The 20061-nt window shown below is 51.5% G+C and overlaps 1 protein-coding gene and 1 non-coding gene across 2 annotated transcripts; both read right to left on the reverse strand.

The window, feature by feature from the left end:
• Positions 1 to 14417: 14417 nt before the first annotated feature.
• Positions 14418 to 14490, reverse strand: TRNAA-AGC. The gene has a single exon. It is a non-coding gene; the product is annotated as a tRNA-Ala (tRNA).
• A 275-nt stretch (positions 14491 to 14765) lies between these two features.
• LOC125528461 (protein DETOXIFICATION 33-like) lies at positions 14766 to 17241 on the reverse strand. The gene is made up of 7 exons (XM_048692933.1): positions 17105 to 17241; positions 16142 to 17014; positions 15967 to 16053; positions 15772 to 15828; positions 15338 to 15695; positions 15164 to 15250; positions 14766 to 15033 (listed from the first exon to the last, which is right to left on the reverse strand). The coding sequence occupies exons 2-7, from the start codon at positions 16984 to 16986 to the stop codon at positions 14956 to 14958; spliced, it is 1512 nt and encodes a 503-aa protein (XP_048548890.1). The 5' UTR covers positions 16987 to 17014; positions 17105 to 17241; the 3' UTR covers positions 14766 to 14955.
• Between the last annotated feature and the right edge of the window lie 2820 nt (positions 17242 to 20061).

Genomic DNA, 20061 nt, shown 5'->3' on the forward strand with positions numbered 1-20061 from the left:
TTTGAAATTAAGGGAGTATAGGAATCCATTCATATGAACCAAGTGGCTCTAAAGCTATAGAAATGATATCATGTTTATTTCCTTTGAAATGTGGAGTATATGAATCTATTCCTATGAACCAATTGCCTCTAAAGGAAAAAATCCTACAAAAACATTTCATATAGTGTTCCTATGATATTCCTCGACACTAAAGGATGCTTGAAATTGCTGCGGGTGATACGATGGTCTTTCTTTGTAGATTCCTCACTCATCTTTATAGTTACCTCTCGAAGATGAATGAAATGATATATACATGGTATTCTACATGTGCAATTTGGTACACGAAAACTCGGTAAAAGTTTGCGAGGTTTGAATTTTCAATAAAGCTATATGCACTGCATTTCGGAACGGAGGGAGCATACGACAGTTGCTAACACTCACGTGGAAGATTTGTGTGTAGGAGGAGTGGCTGTTTTGTTAACTGACATGGCAAAACTGACACTGTCGGATGCCGATCTAACGGTTCTTACGGCGTTCGTCAGGAAAAGGCTTGTGGCGAACATTTGTCGGATAATGATTTATGGACACATGCATTGCATTGATACATGCCCCCCTCTCTCTCATGCACACGCACCCTCACGAGTCACGACTCTCCCGAGTCCTCTCGTAGACTCGCACATCGCACCCACCGTCTATTTGCAGGTAGACGTCACGCACATATGTGCTCTTCACACCCTACGCTCAGAACTTCTAAAAAACAAAAGACGACGTGCACATTTTATTTTAGCTCACACGTCACACACTTATACTATTACTCTTGCGGCGAACGTTCTTTGGGCATAGTATATTGTACTCTCACGAAGAGAAGCGGTGCACGCACGCACTAGTTCTCTCACACCCACTCGCGGGTACATGTAGGAGCACATTATTTTGAAGCTGGTACAACAAAATCAGTCCACCATATATAAAAGTAGGAGCCTTTGCGCTTGCTTTACTAGGGTTCCTCTCGTTCACTCTCTCATGCTCTCCAGATCTAAGCAACACATAGGTGGCCACACTCTCTCTCAGCTCACGACTGGTCACAAATCCGGCCGGACAACCACGAACAGGGCAGGGGTGTAGGTGCATCGCTCACGCTGTCGTCGGCGACGAGGGAGGAGACCAACGGCTGCCCGCACGTCCCGATCGACGGCCATGCCGTTCTATCAGAGAGAGCGCCGGCTCGGGAGGGCCTCCGACCCCTTCTTCCTCCCTGCGGTATTGTGGCCAAGATGCAGCCTCCCGACGCCGTGTTTGCCACATGCCGACGACCCTCAGGTATATATTCCTTCGAAACCTGCCTTGCTCTACTGCCCCAGCTCCCTTCGTGTGGATCCTTTTCTACTTCCGTCCGCTTTTCCAAAGCCACCTAGAATTCTACTATTATTAGAAGTAAAGCTAGTTCATATAGTCGACTCAAAGCGTTGGTTCAAATAGGGAAGAAAGTGGGAAAGCTGTAGCATGAATCTAGGACTTGGTTCTAAGAGGAAACAGGGGAAAGTAGTAATATCTGTCACTGTTTAAATAACCGTATTTCGTATTTGCGCAAACAGGGATGTCTGTCTCCATATCGTTTCGGGATGTCTGTCTCCGTATCGTTTCTATCCGCGCAATCAAAAGCACACACCTCGGTTTTAGTACAACTGTGCAAAATGAGATGGCTATCCCTCGTTGCCGTCATCTAACCTCCCGTCTTCAAGGTATCCCTACATTGGTAGTAACTAAGGTAGAATGACCAACGCAATCTAAAGAAGCTGATTCATACGTTTTATTTCCTGATTACAGTGCAGGGACAAGCGAAAACAACTGCATCCTAGTCTGGAATGCACTTTCTACCAGTTCATCCATGGACCGAGGACTAGCTGGCATGGCTGCATGGCGGTTTTTTGGACAGGTGCGCGGACAAGAGGCATTGTGGTCTGCTTATTTCTGCAAATAGCGGTGCTTAAATTTAGTGGAATGCACAAGCATTTCAGCTGGTCAGTACACTGCATGGTTCAGTTCAGCATTCCAACTGAGACCACAATTATAATTGGTTATTCTGGAATGAGAGAACCTAACCCTGGATGGTGGCAACAAGAAAAAACCAAAGTGAACTCCAAGAAATTTAAGCCTGCCGGGAGGCGCTTTGCTCAAAGAAGCCTTGCTTGTTTTTTCCTGATTTGTAAACCTTCTCACAACTTTGTCTTTTGCTGTGAACTAGTATATGTTTGTTATGTTCTATGAATCATTGAGATGTATAAAATTGCTTAACTTATGCTTTTCAAGTTTTTTATGAAGACGAGTTTAATGTGAGTGTTCCACATGAGCGCTGGACTAGTGTGTGAACGTTGGAATTTATTACATTGTGGCCTCAATTAACTGCATGAACCACTGTAACAAGATACATAGTTGCTTATATGTCAGACAGTAGATTGTTGATTGTTAGCTGGTCGATAGCCTAGTGTTGAAGCGAGCTGAGCCAATGTGCCGTGTTTTGCACAACTGCTTACAAGTGGGGTACTACCAACAGTGTTTACAAGTACTTATGTATACGTCGGTGCACGGTTCTCGAACAAGTGCTCTATTTCATCAAAACACACACTGCTCGTATGATAAACCGACAACTTATGTCTTACCATGCCATATTCATGAAAAAACTAGTGAGGACGCATCTGTTTTGGCACCAATTACGATGGTTCTCACATGATTCACGGGCACACAAAAGTAGCAGCAGTTCCCATAGACGGATTCAAACAGAGTACTAGCCCCAGAGGGGTCGATAACAGGCAAGGTTCGGATAATTAGACACAATCCAAACTACTATTAAACACTAGCTGGGGCAACTATTTCATGCATCGATCTAATTTGGGCTGGACACAAGATGGACCTTGCCATGAACATCATCGAGGACGTCCCGCAGTAGCTCAATCCTGTGAACCTTCATGAAGACAACCTTGTGGCCTTGCCACTGATAAACTTGTTTGTGGAGGCATGCCATGTCATCTTCCTGTGTAAGCTTGACAAGAACAGTATGCCTCACAAACGAAGGAGTAGCTTTGAACTTCTGGTGCTTCAGTACACCCTGGACAACACGCCTGACAACAGTGAGGCTGGAATACAACTCTTCATTGGTATAACCGCAAATGGCTTTCAAGATCCAACAACCTAAGAACTTTGTTTTCCCAGTGCGTATATTCAGGTCATCCGCCTCATAGCGAGTGACATGTACAACCACACAATCCTTGTCTGCATCAGGGCTCTAATTGAAACAGAAACAAATTCTGAATTACTTTTCAGTATAAGAAACACAAGTTATTTAAACCACTATGTATAGCATGGCATTGAAGCTAATAAAATTTTGCATTATTAATCACCACATACTTCCTTGTCTAAAAAAAATCACCACATACTTAGATGAAAAACCACAATCGAGATCGGCAAAGAAGGAAATCACCTTGGGCAGGGGGGCGGGGGGGGGGGGGACACATCCTCGAAGGGGGAAAACTGCTCCTGCAGTGCCACGGGGGCTATAACCTCAAACGGGGCGTTGACCATCTCAGTAGTGGTCGTGAGCGTATCAGGGGTCGGCTCGGTGGTTACCTCCATCTTCTTGGAGCTCTCTGTCTCGTGGGGATCATCCTCCTGTGTCTGCTCCAATATCGGCAGATCTTTGCCTAGTTCTCCTTGGTCCATAATGAAACTGACGAATACTAGGAGACCACTAAAAGGAAAACACAATCGCAATGACAATGAAAAAAAAAGAGAGTGAGGATCGGTTACTGCTTTGCAAAAGTTCTTTTTTTTCTCTGAACGAAAATATACCAACATCACAGATCTGCTTACCTTCCCTTTGTTCGGAGAGAAGAACAGTGGCAGATGTGAGTGTTGCCTTTCTTGAAGACGGTGAGGGAGAAGGGGATTCAACAAAGAGTGAAATGATCGTTGCTTCGTTCGTCAAACTTAGACTGCAGGGAGGTGGGGTTTTGTGATACGACGGCTCGTTACTGCCGCGCTACGACCGGGGTGACTCTCCGCCTGCATACTGCCTTCTAATTTGGTGGATGGCATTTGGGCCCGCGCGCTGCATGGCCCACATGTCGGTGAACAAAAGTATAACGACATTCAGTAGAGGGAGACGTTTCAATGACCTAGGAGGAGCCAGAAGCGGTAGAGTGTCTCCACTGTACAAGTAGTAATTGTTTTTCTGGGTAGTTGTAGAGTGTCTCCACTGTACTAGTAGTAATTGTTTCTCTGGGCCCAAGACAAAACAGCCCATCCACACTAGTAAATAGTAAAATCAATTCAAAAGCCCATATATTTATTGAATTGACGGATGGGTATGTCGAAGAGCAAAAAAGGAGTTTCAGGTGGGCAAAAGAGCTTCTGAATGTGCCGGGCTTCTATTTACAACATATTGTGGTCATAATCCAGTAAATTTTACGACCCAGGATGTTCATTCTATGGACCTGACCGATTCATTTGACTGTGACTGCCGAAAACAGTGCTGGAGTTAGATGTTGGTGCGCTTTTCAATCTGTTTTTTTGTAAACCTGATGAACAATTAACCCTCGTGCTTTTGTACAGTTTGTAAGCTGGAGTTAGATGTTCCTGCCCTTTTCAACTCGGCTGTGACTATCATATTTTCTTTGAAACAAGGCAAATGGCTTGCCATTCGTTTAATTTAGAGTGAAATATTGTAACAAATCCCAACCAAGGGAAATAACATCACTCTCGCCGGCTTCTTGAGCTCACTGTGCATTACATAAGCCAAGTGATTAGCCCCCACCAGCACCCACAAACTTATTTTGAACTAGCACATCAAATGGGCTGTAACTTTTCATAGGAAAGGCTGCATGACCATGACAGATTTGGATTCTGACATTTGGGACCCGCGAGGAAATAGCCTATCCAAGGTGGTGTCGACTTACTAGACAGTCAACAAACGATTCTGCCTACCAGCCGTTGGATTGACATCCAACATCTATCGTGTATCTTCTATCTCTTGTCTTCTTCTTCCTCCAGCCGCCCAAACCAAACCACCCCGTCGGCTCCGCCTGCTCCTGCCTCCCATGGCTGGTTGCGCCTCCGCCGCCCTACCGTACGTACCCTCCAACGTTGGCCAGTCCCTCCCTCTATTCCCCCACACGTCATGTTATTCTCCGGCGATGTCAGCCCCAACACGCACCCGCGCCCGAACCAGTCAACCCTCGTACTCCCCTCTGCTTGCGACTGGACCGGCGCATCTTCAAAGGCTCATGTTCATTTCATCTGAGGCCTCGCCGTCGTCCTCCGCCTTGCGGCCTTGGTTCGCTCGCCGTGCGCGGTGCGCCGCCCTCTTACGTTGTCAACGTCGTCAACAACCGAGAGGAACAAGGAGATGACTGTACGTGGAGAGGATGACAGTAGGGACCCACCAGCGTCATGGCAGTACGCAAGCATGTGCCTCTATAGTACAAGCCCCAAAATATGGTTCCTCCTAATGGTTGGACATCTGGGGCTCACGCCATTGTCAACGTAGTCAATAAATGAGAGAATTACACTACGAGCGGCTGACACCAGGGACCCAGCAAGTCGCGCAGTTTTGTTGAGGAACAAGCAGTTTTTATTTATACTAGTTTTAGCAACGGATCAGGGTAACAACGGGGCTGTGCGGGGGCTGTGGCCTGTCTAGCCAGGGTTTTATTTATGTTTACCACATCATGAGCCCAGTTGTGTTTTTTTCTTGCTGAAAATGGCTAGCTCAGTTCTATTTTTTTAAAGAAATACGCAAACAAGGCCTACTTGCTTTATCGGTCATGCCGGGCTGCAAATCTTTCAAGACGAGGAGAGTTTCATTCGGTTTGCCCAGAAATGGGCTGTACATTTTTAAAACACATCAAACGGGAATTAGTTTCAACTTTTTTTCATTACAAGATCTTAAATTCCATTAATTTTTATGCGTGGACAATTATTTGGATTTTATATTTATATAAATTATTTTTCAAAATAGTTTGAATGTGAATCGATATTTCTGGATTAAAAATAGTTGACCGCACCGAAATATGCAAAATTTCGTATACTTTTTAACCGTGGCCACAATATGGGGTGTAATGCTAACAAAAAGAAGATGGGCTCCAAAAAAATTCTTAAGAATTAGCAAATGGGCTGTACATAATTAGAAATAATGGCAGATGGGATGTATGCTGTTTTCCACAGATTTGAGGCTGACTTGTGCGCCTACTACAAGTTGACGCGTATGCTTTCATAAAAAAAGGTTGACGCACACGCAACGCCCTGTCAACTTAGTCAACACACGAGAGCAGTGACTGTTGGATGTCCATCCAACGGTTGTCGTGCTTCTTCAATCTCTGCTCTTCATGCTCCAGCCGCTCAAACAAGCGCCGGCGGGACTGCCTGCTCCCTCCTCCCGCGGCCGGCTATGCTGCCGCGCAGGCCTCACGGCCCCACCGTACTCCCATCACTGGCCTAGCCATCCCTCTACTCACCCATACATGCTGTTATTCTCCGGCGACGGCAGACAAACCAGTAAACCCTCGTACTCCTCCGTGTGGGAAACAACTGCCGAGTATTCCCTGACTCTGTGTCGTTCCCTTCCTAGGCCTCGTCGTCGTCCACCGCCCTGGTGCTCTCGGCGCGGCTTGGTCAACATGGTCAATGAACGACATCCATCGGAAGTAGACTGTACGTGGAGAGGCCGACAGCTGGGTCCACGGCCGCACGCAAGGAAATGCCTCCTTCTTACGCGCAAAATAATGATTCCTCCACCTGACAGCTAGGACCCACAGGAAGGGTCTCTGTATTTCATGAAAAAAATGTTCCCCCCGCTGACAGGTCGGACCCACCAGCTATATCTTCGCACGCAAGGAAGTGCCTCCTTATTACACCCAAAAAAAATGAATACCCCCTGCTAGCTGGGACCCACCATATTGTTGGGATGACTTGTGGGCCTACTAAGTTGACGGGGACGGAGGGCTTTGTCAACTTAGTCAATACTCCAGTGACCGTATGATGTCCATCCAACGGCCATAGTGCTTCTTCAACCTCTGGTCTTCTTGCTCTAGCCGCCCAAAGCAGCGCCGGTCGTGCCGCCTACTCCTGCCTCCCGTGGCCGGCTGTGCTACCGCGGAGGCCTCACCGCCCCCATACTACTCCCACCACTGGCCAGGCCATCCCTCCACTCACCCACACCCCCTGTTATTTTGCGGCGACGGCAGCCTCACACTGCAGCCGAACCAGTGAACGCTCGTACTCCTCTCCGCGTGGGCATCCACTGCCGCGTCTTGCCCGGCTCCGCGTCGTCCCCTTCCTAGGCCTCGCCGTCGTCCACCGCCGTGGTGCTCTCGGCGCGGCGTGGTCAATGTGGTCAACGACCGACTTCCATCGGAAGAGTAATGTACGTGGAGAGGCTGACAGCTGGGTCCACGGCAGCCGCAAGGAAGTGCCTCCTTATTACACGGAAAATAATTATTCCTCCACCTGACAGCAGGGACCCAGCGGATGGGCCACCAGTATTTTGTGAAAAAATCGTTTCCCCGTGACTGCTGGGACCCACCGGACGGGCCACCGTATTTCACGAAAAAAACGTTCCCCCCGCTGTCAGCTCGGACCCATCGGAAGTGCCTCCTTATTACGCACATAAAAATGAATACTCCCCCGGCTAGCTTGGACCCACCTTGGTGGGAGGCTGACTTGTGGGCCCACTAAGTTAACGGGGACGAAGGGCTTTGTCAACTTCTTCAATATGAACGATTCTAGCTCCAGTGACCGTACGATGTCCATCCAACGACCGTAGTGCTTCTTCAACCTCTGGTCTTCTTGCTCCAGCCGCCCAAAGCAGCGCCGGTCGTGCCGCATGCTCCTGCCTCCCCTGGCCGGCTGTGCTGCCGCAGAGGCCTCACCGTCCCCGACTATTCCCATCGCTGGCCAGGTTCTGCAGCGACGACAGCCTCACACCGCAGCCGAGCCAGTGAACCCTCGTACTCCTCTCTGCGCGGGCTTCCACTGCCGCGTCTTCCCCGCCTCCGCGTCATCCCCTTCCTAGGTCTCGCCGTCGTCCACCGCCGTGGTGCTCTCCGTGCGGCATGGTCAACGTGGTCAAGGAACGACTTCCATTGGAAGAGTACTGTACATGGAGAGGCGGACAACTGGGTCCATGGCCACAGCCCAGTTTTTTTGTGATTTGCCAAGTAAGTCGCTTTGTCATACCTGTTGGGCTGCAAATCTTTCAAGACGAGGAGAGATTTCAATCGACTGGCCGAGAAAATGGCCCATCAGTAATGAGAAATGGGCTGTACATTTTTAAAACACATCAAACCGGCAATTAGTTTCAAATATCTTTTTTTTCATTTCAAGATTTTAAATTACATTAATTTTTATGCGTGGAGAATTTGTTGGATTTTTTATTGATATACATTTATTTTTTAAATCAGTTTGAATGTGATTCGAAATTTCGGGATTAAAAACAGTTCGAACCGCACCGAAATATGCAAAATTTCGTATAATTTTTTAACCGTGGCCATAATATGGGTTGTAATGCTAACAAAAAGAATATGGGCTCCAAAAAAACCCTTAAGAATTAGCAAATGGGCTGTAAATTATTAGAAATAATGGCAGATGGGTTGTATGTTGTTTTCCACAGATTTGAGGCTTTCCTAAAAAAAGGTTGACGCACAAGCACTGACTGTTGGATGTCCATCCAACGGCCGTCGTGCTTCTTCAATCTCTGCTCTTCCTGCTCCAGCCGCTCAAACAAGCGCCAGCGCGACTGCCTGCTCCCTCCTCCCCGCGGCCGGCTGTGCTGCCGCGCAGGCCTCACCGCCCCATCGTACTCCCATCGCTGGCCTAGCCATCCCTCTACTCATCCACACCTGTTGTTATTCTCCGGCGATGACAGATGAACCAGTAAACCCTCGTACAATTGTACTCCCCTCCGCGTGGGAAATAACTGCCGAGTCTTCCCTGCCTCCGTGTCGTCCCCTTCCTAGGCCTCGCCGTCGTCCACCGCCGTGGCGCTCTCGGCACGGCGTGGTCAATGTGGTCAACGACCGACTTACATCGGAAGAGTACTGTGCGTGGAGACGCTGACAGCTGGGTCCACGGCCGCAGCAAGGAAGTGCCTCCTTATTACGCGCAAAATAATTATTCCTCCACCTGACAACAGGGACCCACCGGACGGGCCACCATATTTCGCGAAAAAATGTTTCCCCCCTGACTGCTGGGACCCACCAGCTACACCTTCGCACACAAGGAAGTGCGTCTGGGCAAAAAAACAAAATGATTCGCCCCCCCTGACTGTTGGGACCCACCAGCTACATCTTCGCACGCAAGGAAGTGCCTGACAGTCGGGACCCACCTGGTCGAAGCGTACGTAGCATTGTCATTCTGGTCGCGAACGTGTACGTACATATATACTGATGGATGTAGAGGCGCGCACGTGTCGTAGTAGAGGCGCGCACGTAGCATGTACACGTACGTACAGTGGCCAGGGTGCAAGAAAGAAAATACAACCACGTGTGTGTACATACGGGCAGGGTCTCAAACGCCTACTCGCGCATACGTACGGCGAGGGCTCGTTGACATGGCTGGGTCAGAACGGAGAAACAGCGTCGTCGTCGTGTTCATGGGGAGGCAACAGAATGCGTCGTGTTCATGGGGAGGCAACGGAATACGTCGTGTTCATCGGGAGGCAACGGAATGCGTGGGAGCCAACCACTTGGGTCGGAACGGAATGCGTGGTCGTGTTCATCGGAAGGTCTTGGACAGAACAGGTGATGGAAACGAGGCCTGACATACCGCAGAACGGAGGGAACGACCTTGTGTTCGACCGGCCACGTTCGAAACGTGATCCTGTTTATCAGGAGGGGTCTGGCGTACCGCAAAACGGACGAAACGGACCTCCTACGGTCGAAATGGGGGTCCTGTTGATCGAGAGGGGTGTGGCGTACCGCAAAACGGAGGAAACGGACCTCCTACGGTCGAAACGGGGGTCCTGTTCATCAGGAGGGGTGTGGCGTACCACAAAACGGACAAAACGGACCTCCTACGGTCGAAACAGGGGTCCTATTCATCAGGAGGGGTGTGGCGTACCGCAAAATGAGACTCCACGGGATACTGGTCATCTCCACCGTTGACCTCCTCCAGCCTCCACGGGCTACTGTCGACCTCCTCCAGCCTCCACGGGCTCCTGTTCATTCAGCCTCCACCGTGCGCTACTCCACCGGCTACTGTTCAACCACTCCTCCACCGTCTACTGTTCATCCAGCCCTCCACACCACGGGGTCCTGTTCAACCACCCCTCCACGGGCACACCTCCACCGTCTATTGTTCATCCAGGCCTCCACCACACCACTGGGTCCTGTTCATCCAGAGGCAACGCCACCGCTCACTGTTCATCCACCCCCCCTGCAACACTCACTGTTCATCCAATCGATCGGCTTCAGTTAGCAGCAGTAGCAAAGGAATCGCTCGATCGGGTTCAGTTAACAGCCATCGATAGATCGCTCGGGTTCAGTAACGCGTAGCCTGCAGTGCAATCGCTCGGGTTCAGTTAGAGCCCAACGCCTTGCTCGGGTTCAGTTAGAGCCAACGCCTCGCACACACGCGCGTACGTGTACGAGAGAAACACGCATTGCTCGGCCCCTGACCTCCCACCGTAACCGGGAACTCCCCGAAATTTTCCTCGCCCTCGCTTCTACCACGGTTTTTTCTGTCATGGACGGCCCAAAGAATGTCATGCAGTTGCATCTCCGGCCCGCCCAGGACGAAAAGCCCATTTTCTGTCATGATTTTTTGTCATAGAAGTAGGAGCCCACCACATCTATGATGATACCGGGTTTTGTCACAATTATCGTCATAGAAGTGTCATATGTATGACAGGAAAAAATTTCGTTCGGCCCAAAATGTCACAGATGTGTCTTTTTTGTAGTAATAACTATCAGAGTGGGTAGTAGTATTAGTTTGTCCATTATTAACTAAATCTACTTCTACTCCAATGTTAGATGCAACAGAAAGAAAAGAAAGATTATTGAACAGAGTAAAGGAGGCCTGTTTCTTACCATGAGTTTTGTGGATCTCCAGGTTTTGAACCTCCTTAAGGTGATGTGCTTTCTCCATAATGGTCCTCTTGTCCCCAGCAATCCCGGTACTCATTCTAACTGCTTGATGCTACCTCTTGAGCACTGCGTTGGTTTTCCCCGAAGAGGAAGGGATGATGCAGCAAAGTAGCGTAAGTATTTCCCTCAGTTTTTGAGAACCAAGGTATCAATCCAGTAGGAGGCTACGCGCGAGTCCCTCGCACCTGCACAAAACAAATAAATCCTCGCAACCAAGGCAAATAGGGGTTGTCAATCCCTATAGGGCCACTTACGAGAGTGAGATATGATAAGATAATATTTTTGGTATTTTTATGATAAAGATGCAAAGTAAAAATAAAGGCAAAGTAAATAGCAAAGGAAATAACTAAGTAGTAGGAGATCAATATGATAAAGATAGACCCGGGGGCCATAGGTTTCACTAGTGGCTTCTCTCGAGAGCATAAGTATTCTACGGTGGGTGAACAAATTACTGTTGAGCAATTGACAGAATTGAGCATATTTATGAGAATATCTGGATATGATCATGTATATAGGCATCACGTCCGAGACAAGTAGATCGACTCCTGCCTGCATCTACTACTATTACTCCACTCATCGACCGCTATCCAGCATGCATCTAGAGTATTAAGTTAAAAATAGAGCAATGTGTTAAGCAAGATGACATGATGTAGAGGGATAGACTCATACAATATGAAGAAAACCCATCTTGTTATCCTCGATGGCAACAATACAATACGTGCCTTGCTGCCCTTACTGTCACCGGGAAAGGACACCGCAAGATTGAACCCAAAACTAAGCACTTCTCCCATTGCAAGAAAGATCAATCTAGTAGGCTAAACCAAGCTGATAATTCGAAGAGACTTGCAAAGATAACCAATCATACATAAAAGAATTCAGAGAAGATTCAAATATTATTCATAGATAGACTTGATCATAAACCCACAATTCATCGGTCTCAACAAACACACCGCAAAAAGAAGATTACATCGAATAGATCTCCACAAGAGAGGGGGAGAACATTGTATTGAGATCCAAAAAGAGAGAAGAAGCCATCTAGCTACTAACTATGGACCAGTAGGTCTGAGGTAAACTACTCACACTTCATCGGAGAGGCTATGGTGTTGATGTAGAATCCCTCCGTGATCGATGCCCCCTCCGGCGGAGCTCCGGAACAGGCCCCAAGATGGGATCTTGTGGATACAGAAAGTAACGGCGGTGAAATTAGGGTTTTGGCTCCTATTCTGATCGTTTGGGGGTACGTGGGTATATATAGGAGGAAGAAGTAGGTGGGTGGAGCAACAGGGGGCCCACGAGGGTGGAGGGCGCGCCTGGTGGGGGTGGGCGCGCCCCCCTACCTTGTGCCCTCCTGTTACGTGTCTTGACGTAGGGTCCAAGTCTTCTGAGTCTTATCCGATGAGAAAATCACGTTCCTGAAGGTTTCATTCCGTTTGGACTCCGTTTGATATTCCTTTTCTTCGAAACCCTAAAACAGGCAAAAAACCAGCAATTCTGGGTTGGGCCTCCGGTTAATAGGTTAGTCCCAAAAATAATATAAAAGTGGATAATAAATCCCAATAATGTCCAAAACAGTAGATGATATAGTATGGAGCAATCAAAAATTATAGATACGTTGGAGACGTATCACTTGAACTGGCCCCCATTTCTTGTTCTCCTTCGCCACCTCCAAAGCAGGGAAGTTTGTGTCATAACACATCTCCAGGTCTGGCTGTTCAGGCCCAGCAGCAGAGTCGTGGTCTTCTGTTCCATCTTCAGATAAAATCTCATCATCTTCAGCTAGTTCCATCTCCCTCAGCAGATTGAAACCCACCGAGTCCCCCTGTTCAGTGTTAAGGAGTTATTCCAACATATCCATCCTGAGCCGATTTTGTGTCTCTGGGAGTTGATTCTTGAGCAAGGAGGTAGGAGCGCCTCTCTCCTGGGAGTTTTGGTGCCCTGAAGGCTGCGTTCTATGATTAGTGTTACCCTGTCCAGTGAGAGAGCCAGATTCTGAGTCAGTCCTAGAGTCTTGCTGAGATCTTCCCCCAGTAGAAGCACTGTCTCTCGACCTGGTTTCCAAGGAAGTGTTTGTGTCTATGGGGGGATGGTTGCTGTCACCACCTCCACCTCATGTGGGTTTGGTTCAACCTCAATCAGGAGTCTGTAAATTTTTCCTTTGATCCCAAATAGCCTTTCAGCAGGGATTCTTGCGGGATCTTTGCAGGAGATCTTCACTCTAACAGATTCATAGAACGTCTTGAAGTTATGCTGCCAGTCAACATCCAGTAACACTCATAGGGTGGAAGTGATCTGATCAAGCATATTCCATTCACACCACTTGGGGTTCATCTTCTTGATTCTGATTCAGACATTTTGCAGCTCCTTTTCTGCTTCTGCATTACCTTTCCAGACCTCCACATTAACAATGACATTGTCTTTCTTCAGTCCAAAGCAAGGGTAACCTGCAACAGTGGCAACATCAATTTCTGGTGGGAATTTAATTAAGAAGGACCATTCATCCAGAGCATTGATGGGCCAAGGCCAGTTGGTTTTGTATATATCAGCAACTTCCTCTGCTAATTCCCCTCATGGGCAGCAAGGCAAGGTTGGCATTGGTGGGTGGCGCCCTCCGGCTATACAGCGTCTGCCGAAAGGTGTTGGGGTTGATGGGCGTCGTCGGCGGCCGTAGCTTCTCTCACACCGGCTGCAGCAACAAAGAGCCACGAACGCTGAGAGAAAAGTCCTCGGAAACGAGAACGTGGGCTGGCTATGGCATGGCGTGGAAAATGGGTGTCGACGAGTGGCAGCGACGATGGCGGAAGGCTGAGGGAGGAGCAGGGGAAGAGAAAAGGAAAATCTGTGTCATCGACGAGCAGATCAAGGAAGGACAAGGGCCCGCGTCGTGTCTGTCTACGCGTTGTCCGTTTTAACGTAAATATGGCCTAAATTTGGACAAAAAATGAATCAATACCATCTGCTCCCATACAATTGGACCGTACTTTGTGTTCGTTTAGCAACAAACGGACTCAGCCCGTTGGAGTTGGCCTAACACCGGCAACGCCGTGCGTTCCTGCAAGGTCGAGCATTGAGGAGGCGATACGGCCTGAGGCGCGTGTGCCAAACTGCCAATAGTACACCAGCAACACACAAAACAACGTGGTCGCGCCGCCCTACCATTCGACCGGCGGTGATCTTTGCGCGTGGCCTGGTGGTTTGCTCAGGCCGGCGTGGCCATGGCGAACAGCACGGGTAAGCACGATCGGGCGGTTGACCATTATGGAACTCTGAGATCTGAAATCCCAGGAAATAAAACTACGAAAAAACAGATGGAGATGCGGGGCATCGATCCCCGTACCTCTCGCATGCTAAGCGAGCGCTCTACCATCTAAGCTACATCCCCTTGTTGCGCCGTAGCACAAACGAGATCCGTCTTATTAATGTCGCTGCAAATGCATAAACAAGGGTTGCGTATGGGCCCAACCGGCAAACCAAGCGCCGGGTAGTCTTGGAGTTTCTCAAGCGTCAGAAAAAAAAAGAGGCTCGGACGAGACAGAGCCAGCTGGGCACACTGTCACACGACGTACTACATGGCCAGAACAAACTCATTGCAAACCTCACCGATCGAGCTTCCAAAAAGAAAAGGAGAAGGCCAAACCAAACCACATCACGGGGATCTCCTGGAACCTTTTCCTTTTCCGTCTTCATTCATAACACGGCGCAAGGACCTTGCGGTGTTGCGTGTTGTCGACAAGAAAACACAAACGGGACAAGAGGGACTGCCCACGGGACCAGTTTTGGTTATAGCTCGCCTAACACGCACATGATTTAAATAATTCGGTTGGCCACCAAGAAACAGGCAGAGGCGCTAGAAGCTGTCCGGGATCCTGGGCGATGCACCACCGCCACCACCCCACTGCCGTATCCTGGAGCTCGCCTCGCTTGCCTGCCAAGTGCCAAACACATTCCAAGATGGTAGTTTAAGCGTGAGTTTCAGATAAAAAAAGATGGTAGTATCAGGACTTGTCTCGTTTTGCCCGGGGCTGAAACCCAGCAGTCAAACCAGGATCGCTCACCTCCTTGTTCCAGTTGGTGCGCATGGTGATCGCGATCAGGATCACCGTCTGCAGGCCCACCCCGGTGAGCATGCCGCCCCACATCCCCTGTTGCATCCCATCCAAAGTCAAGCAACCACGGTCGGTTCAAAACAAAACGAACAAAGACATGCATGCACGGAGCGGAGCGCGTACCTGAATCCCGCGGCGCAGCGGGAAGGCGATCATGTACCCGACCGGGATGCCGACCCCGTAGTAGCACCCCAGGTTGATGTAGGCCACCAGCCACTGCCACCCGGCGCCGACGGCCACGCCGGACAGCACGGGCTGGACGCTGTTGAGCAGCAGCGTGAAGGCGAAGACGACGCCCAGGCTGGCCACGGCGTGCACCACCTCGGGGCTCTCCGTGAAGGGCGCGCCGTAGACGTCGCGGAGGAGCAGGACGGCCACGAAGAATGCCACCCCGATGGCCACGGACGACATGAGCACCACCGCGATCGCAAACCTCGCCGCCCGCGGACGCCCCGCGCCCAGCTCGTTCGACACCCTCACGCTGCTCCAAAGATTGGATTAACGCGCAGGCATGAATGTGTTTTGATGCAGATTGGTTGATTGATTGATGAGATTACCTGATGGCTGCATTGAATCCGAAGAACACCATGATCTGCCACCCGAACAGGTTGGTGCTGCACGCGGCAGCCAATGTGCCACATCCACAAATCGCAACATGTCAGTGCTACTATACTACTATTTACTCTTTACTAAAGCTAGCTACCGTTTTGCTCAGCTTGGAAAGTGGAAATTATAACAGCTAGCTAGCTCACCAGATGGAGACCGCGGCGACGGCGACCTGAGCGTTGGGAAGGTTGCCCACGATCACGATCAGGAACATGTAGAACCAGAACTCCAAGCTAAAGAGCGGGAACATAGGTGATTAATTACAACAGTTCATGGCAGTTCATTGGACCATAAGTAGGTAGCTGTACGAAATGCACGTACCAGATCATGATTGCTGAGCCGATGGAGAGGCGGGCGAAGCTGAAGAGCTCGGTGAAGGCGAGGGAGTCCAACTCGAAGCCGTTCCATGCGCCGGGGCAGTAACCCATGACGATGTAGGCGAGCTGGCCGAGCACCACGAACCACCACGACGCGTTAAGCGCGACGGCGAGGCCGACGAGGCCCATCCGCATGGGCACCACGAGGAACCAGGTGAGCGCGACGTGGAGCACCAGCGCCGCCGCCGACACTGCCGCCATGGCCATCAGCTTGCTCTGCGCCTGCAGGAACTTCTGGATGGGGAAGTTGAGCGCGTACGCGAAGAGCTGCGGGACCATGTAGAGCGAGAAGCGGCCGGCCATGACGGCGATCTGGTCGTCCTGGTGGAAGAACCTGAGGATCGGGGTGGCGAAGAGGTAGAGTGGGAGCATGCAGACGGCCGTGGCGGTGAGCAGCAGCCAGGAACGCTGCAGGTAGACGCCGAGCATGGGGAGCTTCTTGGCGCCGTAGGCCTGCCCGCACAGCGTCTCCAGCGCGCTCCCCATGCCGTACATGATCCCGAAGGCGAGCCCGGCGACGACGGAGTTCTCGGTGGAGACGGCGTCCAGCTCCAGCGTGGTGAGGTGGCCGGCGGCGACCTGCGTGATGGCGCCCAGCGAGTACTGCGCCAGCGACGTGAAGATGGCCGGGCCGGCCAGGCACCACAGCCGCCGGTTCTCCTCCGCCGCGCAGCGCAGGAACGCCGACACGCTGTGGATCTCCTCCAGGTCATCCTTGTCGCCGCTGCCCGCCCTCGCCAGCAGCGCGTCCGTCAGCGGCTCATCGCCACCGCCAGCACAGGAAGCCATCGATCGATGATCGATGATCTCTCCTGTCCTGTATGCCAAGAGAGTCAACACTGGACTGGACCGGTCTGAAAAGGAAAATATGTGGCCTGCCACTGCCAGTAGGGTGCGGTATCGGTACCACGAATGCAATGCGGCAGCTACCAGTCAACTGCCCGACCGAGGAGACGATACTTGGTGCTTCTGCCTCCTTGCGAGTTAACCGGCGCGCTCTCTGGGCTATATAGGCGAAAACCGAGGTGGCCAACAAGATGAGCCGCGCCGTCTCGACAACACAAATCTGATGTCCAGCTTATGTTAGACTAGTCACAATGAGAATAACTTAACTAGTAACATCACACATTTCAATACAAGATTGCTTATGTGACAGCTAATTAATAAGGAGAGAGTAGTTACTGTAACATCACACATTTCAAAGCATAATGAGTCTGTAGCCTAATAAATAAACTCTTTCATGATACCACTCATACGTTACCACCCGGCAAACATCACATTCCACTTACGCCGGGAAACGTCTCTCCCCTTCCCCTCCCCCTGCGCCGTCGGCCACTCCGGCCGCGGCGGCCACCTTCCCCGTCGCTGGCCGCTTGGCCACCGGCGCCACCCTCCCGAATCCATGGGGCGCGGACGCTCGGTGCACTCCCGCGGCTCTGCACGCTCCAGCTCACGCGGCAGCGAAGGATGGGGCCAACCCGCCTCCGTCCCAGATCTGCGTCCGTCCGGCGGTCCGTCCGCGGATCCGGTCCCTCCGCCGCCCCCCAGCCCTCCTGCTGTCAACCCCGGTTCTCCGCCGCGCCTTCTGCTCCGGGGGGGGGGTGCTCTGGGGCCGCTGCCGCACTATCCACGCCAGATATTAGCAGGGATCGCCCAATGGAGCCGCTCCGCCTAAAATCCATCGTGGTCTGCCCCTCCCCCCGCACCGACCATTCCTCTCCCGGCCAAGCTGATGGATGGACGTCGGTCCTGTCCCGCAACGCGCGCCGCGCCGTCGCGCGCGCCCATGCCTCCCCCGCGCGCTCGCGGCGTCCCCGAGGCCAGCGCCTCTCCTTCAATGCGGACGCTGCCCGCGCGGCCTTCTTAAGGCGTTCATTGCTCCTAGATAGATCATAATACAAAAAATCAATCAGAGCACAGGGAGCCATCTCATTATCTTTTCGTAAAGAAAAACTATGGTGGACTAACTGATCTTTAAATCAGTTTATGAAAGAGCCCCAGGGGGCTCTGCTTCCGATGCCTCAGCTCCAAGCACCGCCGCGTCGATTGTAGAGATCCCATACACTGCATCGAGTGCAAGCTGCCGGGCCACATCGCCAAGGACTGCCCTCAAATCCGGCGTGGCCATAGTGGTGGTCTTGCGCCTGCTGCTAGCCGTGCTCCTGTCCGCGAGAGGCTCCGTTTCCCCTCGCCTCCTCCGCCCGCATCGGCCATGGACCGCTGCCGCCACACCGACCCCTCGCGCCGGCCAAGGGACGGCCACAAGGTGGTGATCGAGTCGCCGGAGATGGAGCATCAGATGTTCCTCCTCCGCCGACACGCCGTCCTCCTCATCTCCACGGCTGAGCGGCACGCGGCGAGCCCCATGTCTGTCGGCCGCGCCTTCGACGCCGTTCTCCGCACCCCGGTGCACCTGCTGCGAGTGACCAGCCACGACCCGGAGGACTTCCTCGTCCACTTCGAGCTGCCGGCGCACCGGGACAACGCCGTCCGCCTGGGCTCCATCAACGTTGATGGTGTCGCCTTCATCATCAAGCCGTGGCACGAGGACGTCCACGCCGACCATGAAGACTTCCTCCTCCACGTTTGTGTCGTCATCGAGAAGATGCCCATGCACCTGTGGTCCGTTGACGGTGCGGCGGAGGTGCTCGGCGGCAAATGCATCATCGACCGGCTCGACAGCCGCACGCACAAGCGCGGCCACACGCGGACCTTCGCGTGCTGGGTGTGGGTGTACGACGCCGCCTTCATCCCCACCAAGCACATCATCTGGCACGCGACGCGTGGTGCCGGCCGCGTCGAGGCTATGCTGGGCTTCTCGCCGCCCAGCCGTGAGGTCCCCCCTCCACCACGCGTCCGACGCAACGTCATGCTCATCCACGTCGACCGCGTTGAAGACTGGACGCCCCTGACGCCTCGCTGCTCGCACTCAGGCTAGAGCGGCATCCCGTCCTCTGGGTCCGAAGATGATCGCCCGTTCCCGCGGGTCTACCCGGGGACGTGGTCGATGCACATTGAGGATGGCCAGGGACAGGGCAGGCGCCAGCCCCCGGTGGTCGGTCCCTCTGGCTGTGGCGGGCTCCAGCTGTGACGCCCCCGATTCAATCGTACACTAATCATACACGCAAACGTGTACGATCAAGATCAGAGACTCACGGGAAGATATCACAACACAACTCTACGAATAAAATAAGTCATACAAGTATCATATTACAAGCCAGGGGCCTCGAGGGCTCGAATACAAGAGCTCGATCATAGATGAGTCAGCGGAAGCAACAATATCTGAGTATAGACATAAGCTAAACAAGTTTGCCTTAAGAAGGCTAGCACAAACTGGGATACAGATCGAAAGAGGCACAGGCCTCCTGCCTGGGATCCTCCTAAACTACTCCGGGTCGCCGTCAGCGGGCTGCACGTAGTAGTAGGCACCTCCCGAGTAGTAGTAGTCGTCGTCGACGGAGGCGTCGGGCTCCTGGACTCCAACGTCTGGTTGCAGCAATCGGATATAGGAAAGGTGAAAAGGGGGATAAAAGCAACCGTGAGTACTCATCCAAAGTACTCGCAAGCAAGGAGCTACACTACAAATGTATGCATTGGTATCAAATGGTAAAGGGGGTATCATATGTGGACTGAACTGCAGAATGCCGGAATAAGAGGGGGATAGCTAGTCTTGTCGAAAACTACGCTTCTGGTAACCTCCATCTTGCAGCAAGAGAAGAGAGTAGATGGTAAGTTCACCAAGTAGCATCGCATAGCATAATCCTAACCGATGATCCTCCCCTCGTCGCCCTGTGAGAGAGTGATCACCGGTTGTATCTGGCACTTGGAAGGGTGTGTTTTATTACATATCCGGTTCTAGTTGTC

Source organism: Triticum urartu, unplaced genomic scaffold, assembly GCF_003073215.2.
Source record: "Triticum urartu cultivar G1812 unplaced genomic scaffold, Tu2.1 TuUngrouped_contig_489, whole genome shotgun sequence".
Classification (NCBI taxonomy): Eukaryota; Viridiplantae; Streptophyta; class Magnoliopsida; order Poales; family Poaceae; genus Triticum; species Triticum urartu.

Coding starts and splice junctions, on each gene's coding strand:
- LOC125528461 (XM_048692933.1), bottom strand. CDS start 16,986: ATGGCTTCCTGTGCTGGCGGTGGCGATGAGCCGCTGACGGACGCGCTG. Junction 16,054..16,141: donor GGCTCAGCAATCATGATCTG/GTACGTGCATTT, acceptor CCCGCTCTTTAG/CTTGGAGTTCTGGTTCTACA. Junction 15,829..15,966: donor GTCGCCGCGGTCTCCATCTG/GTGAGCTAGCTA, acceptor TGCCGCGTGCAG/CACCAACCTGTTCGGGTGGC.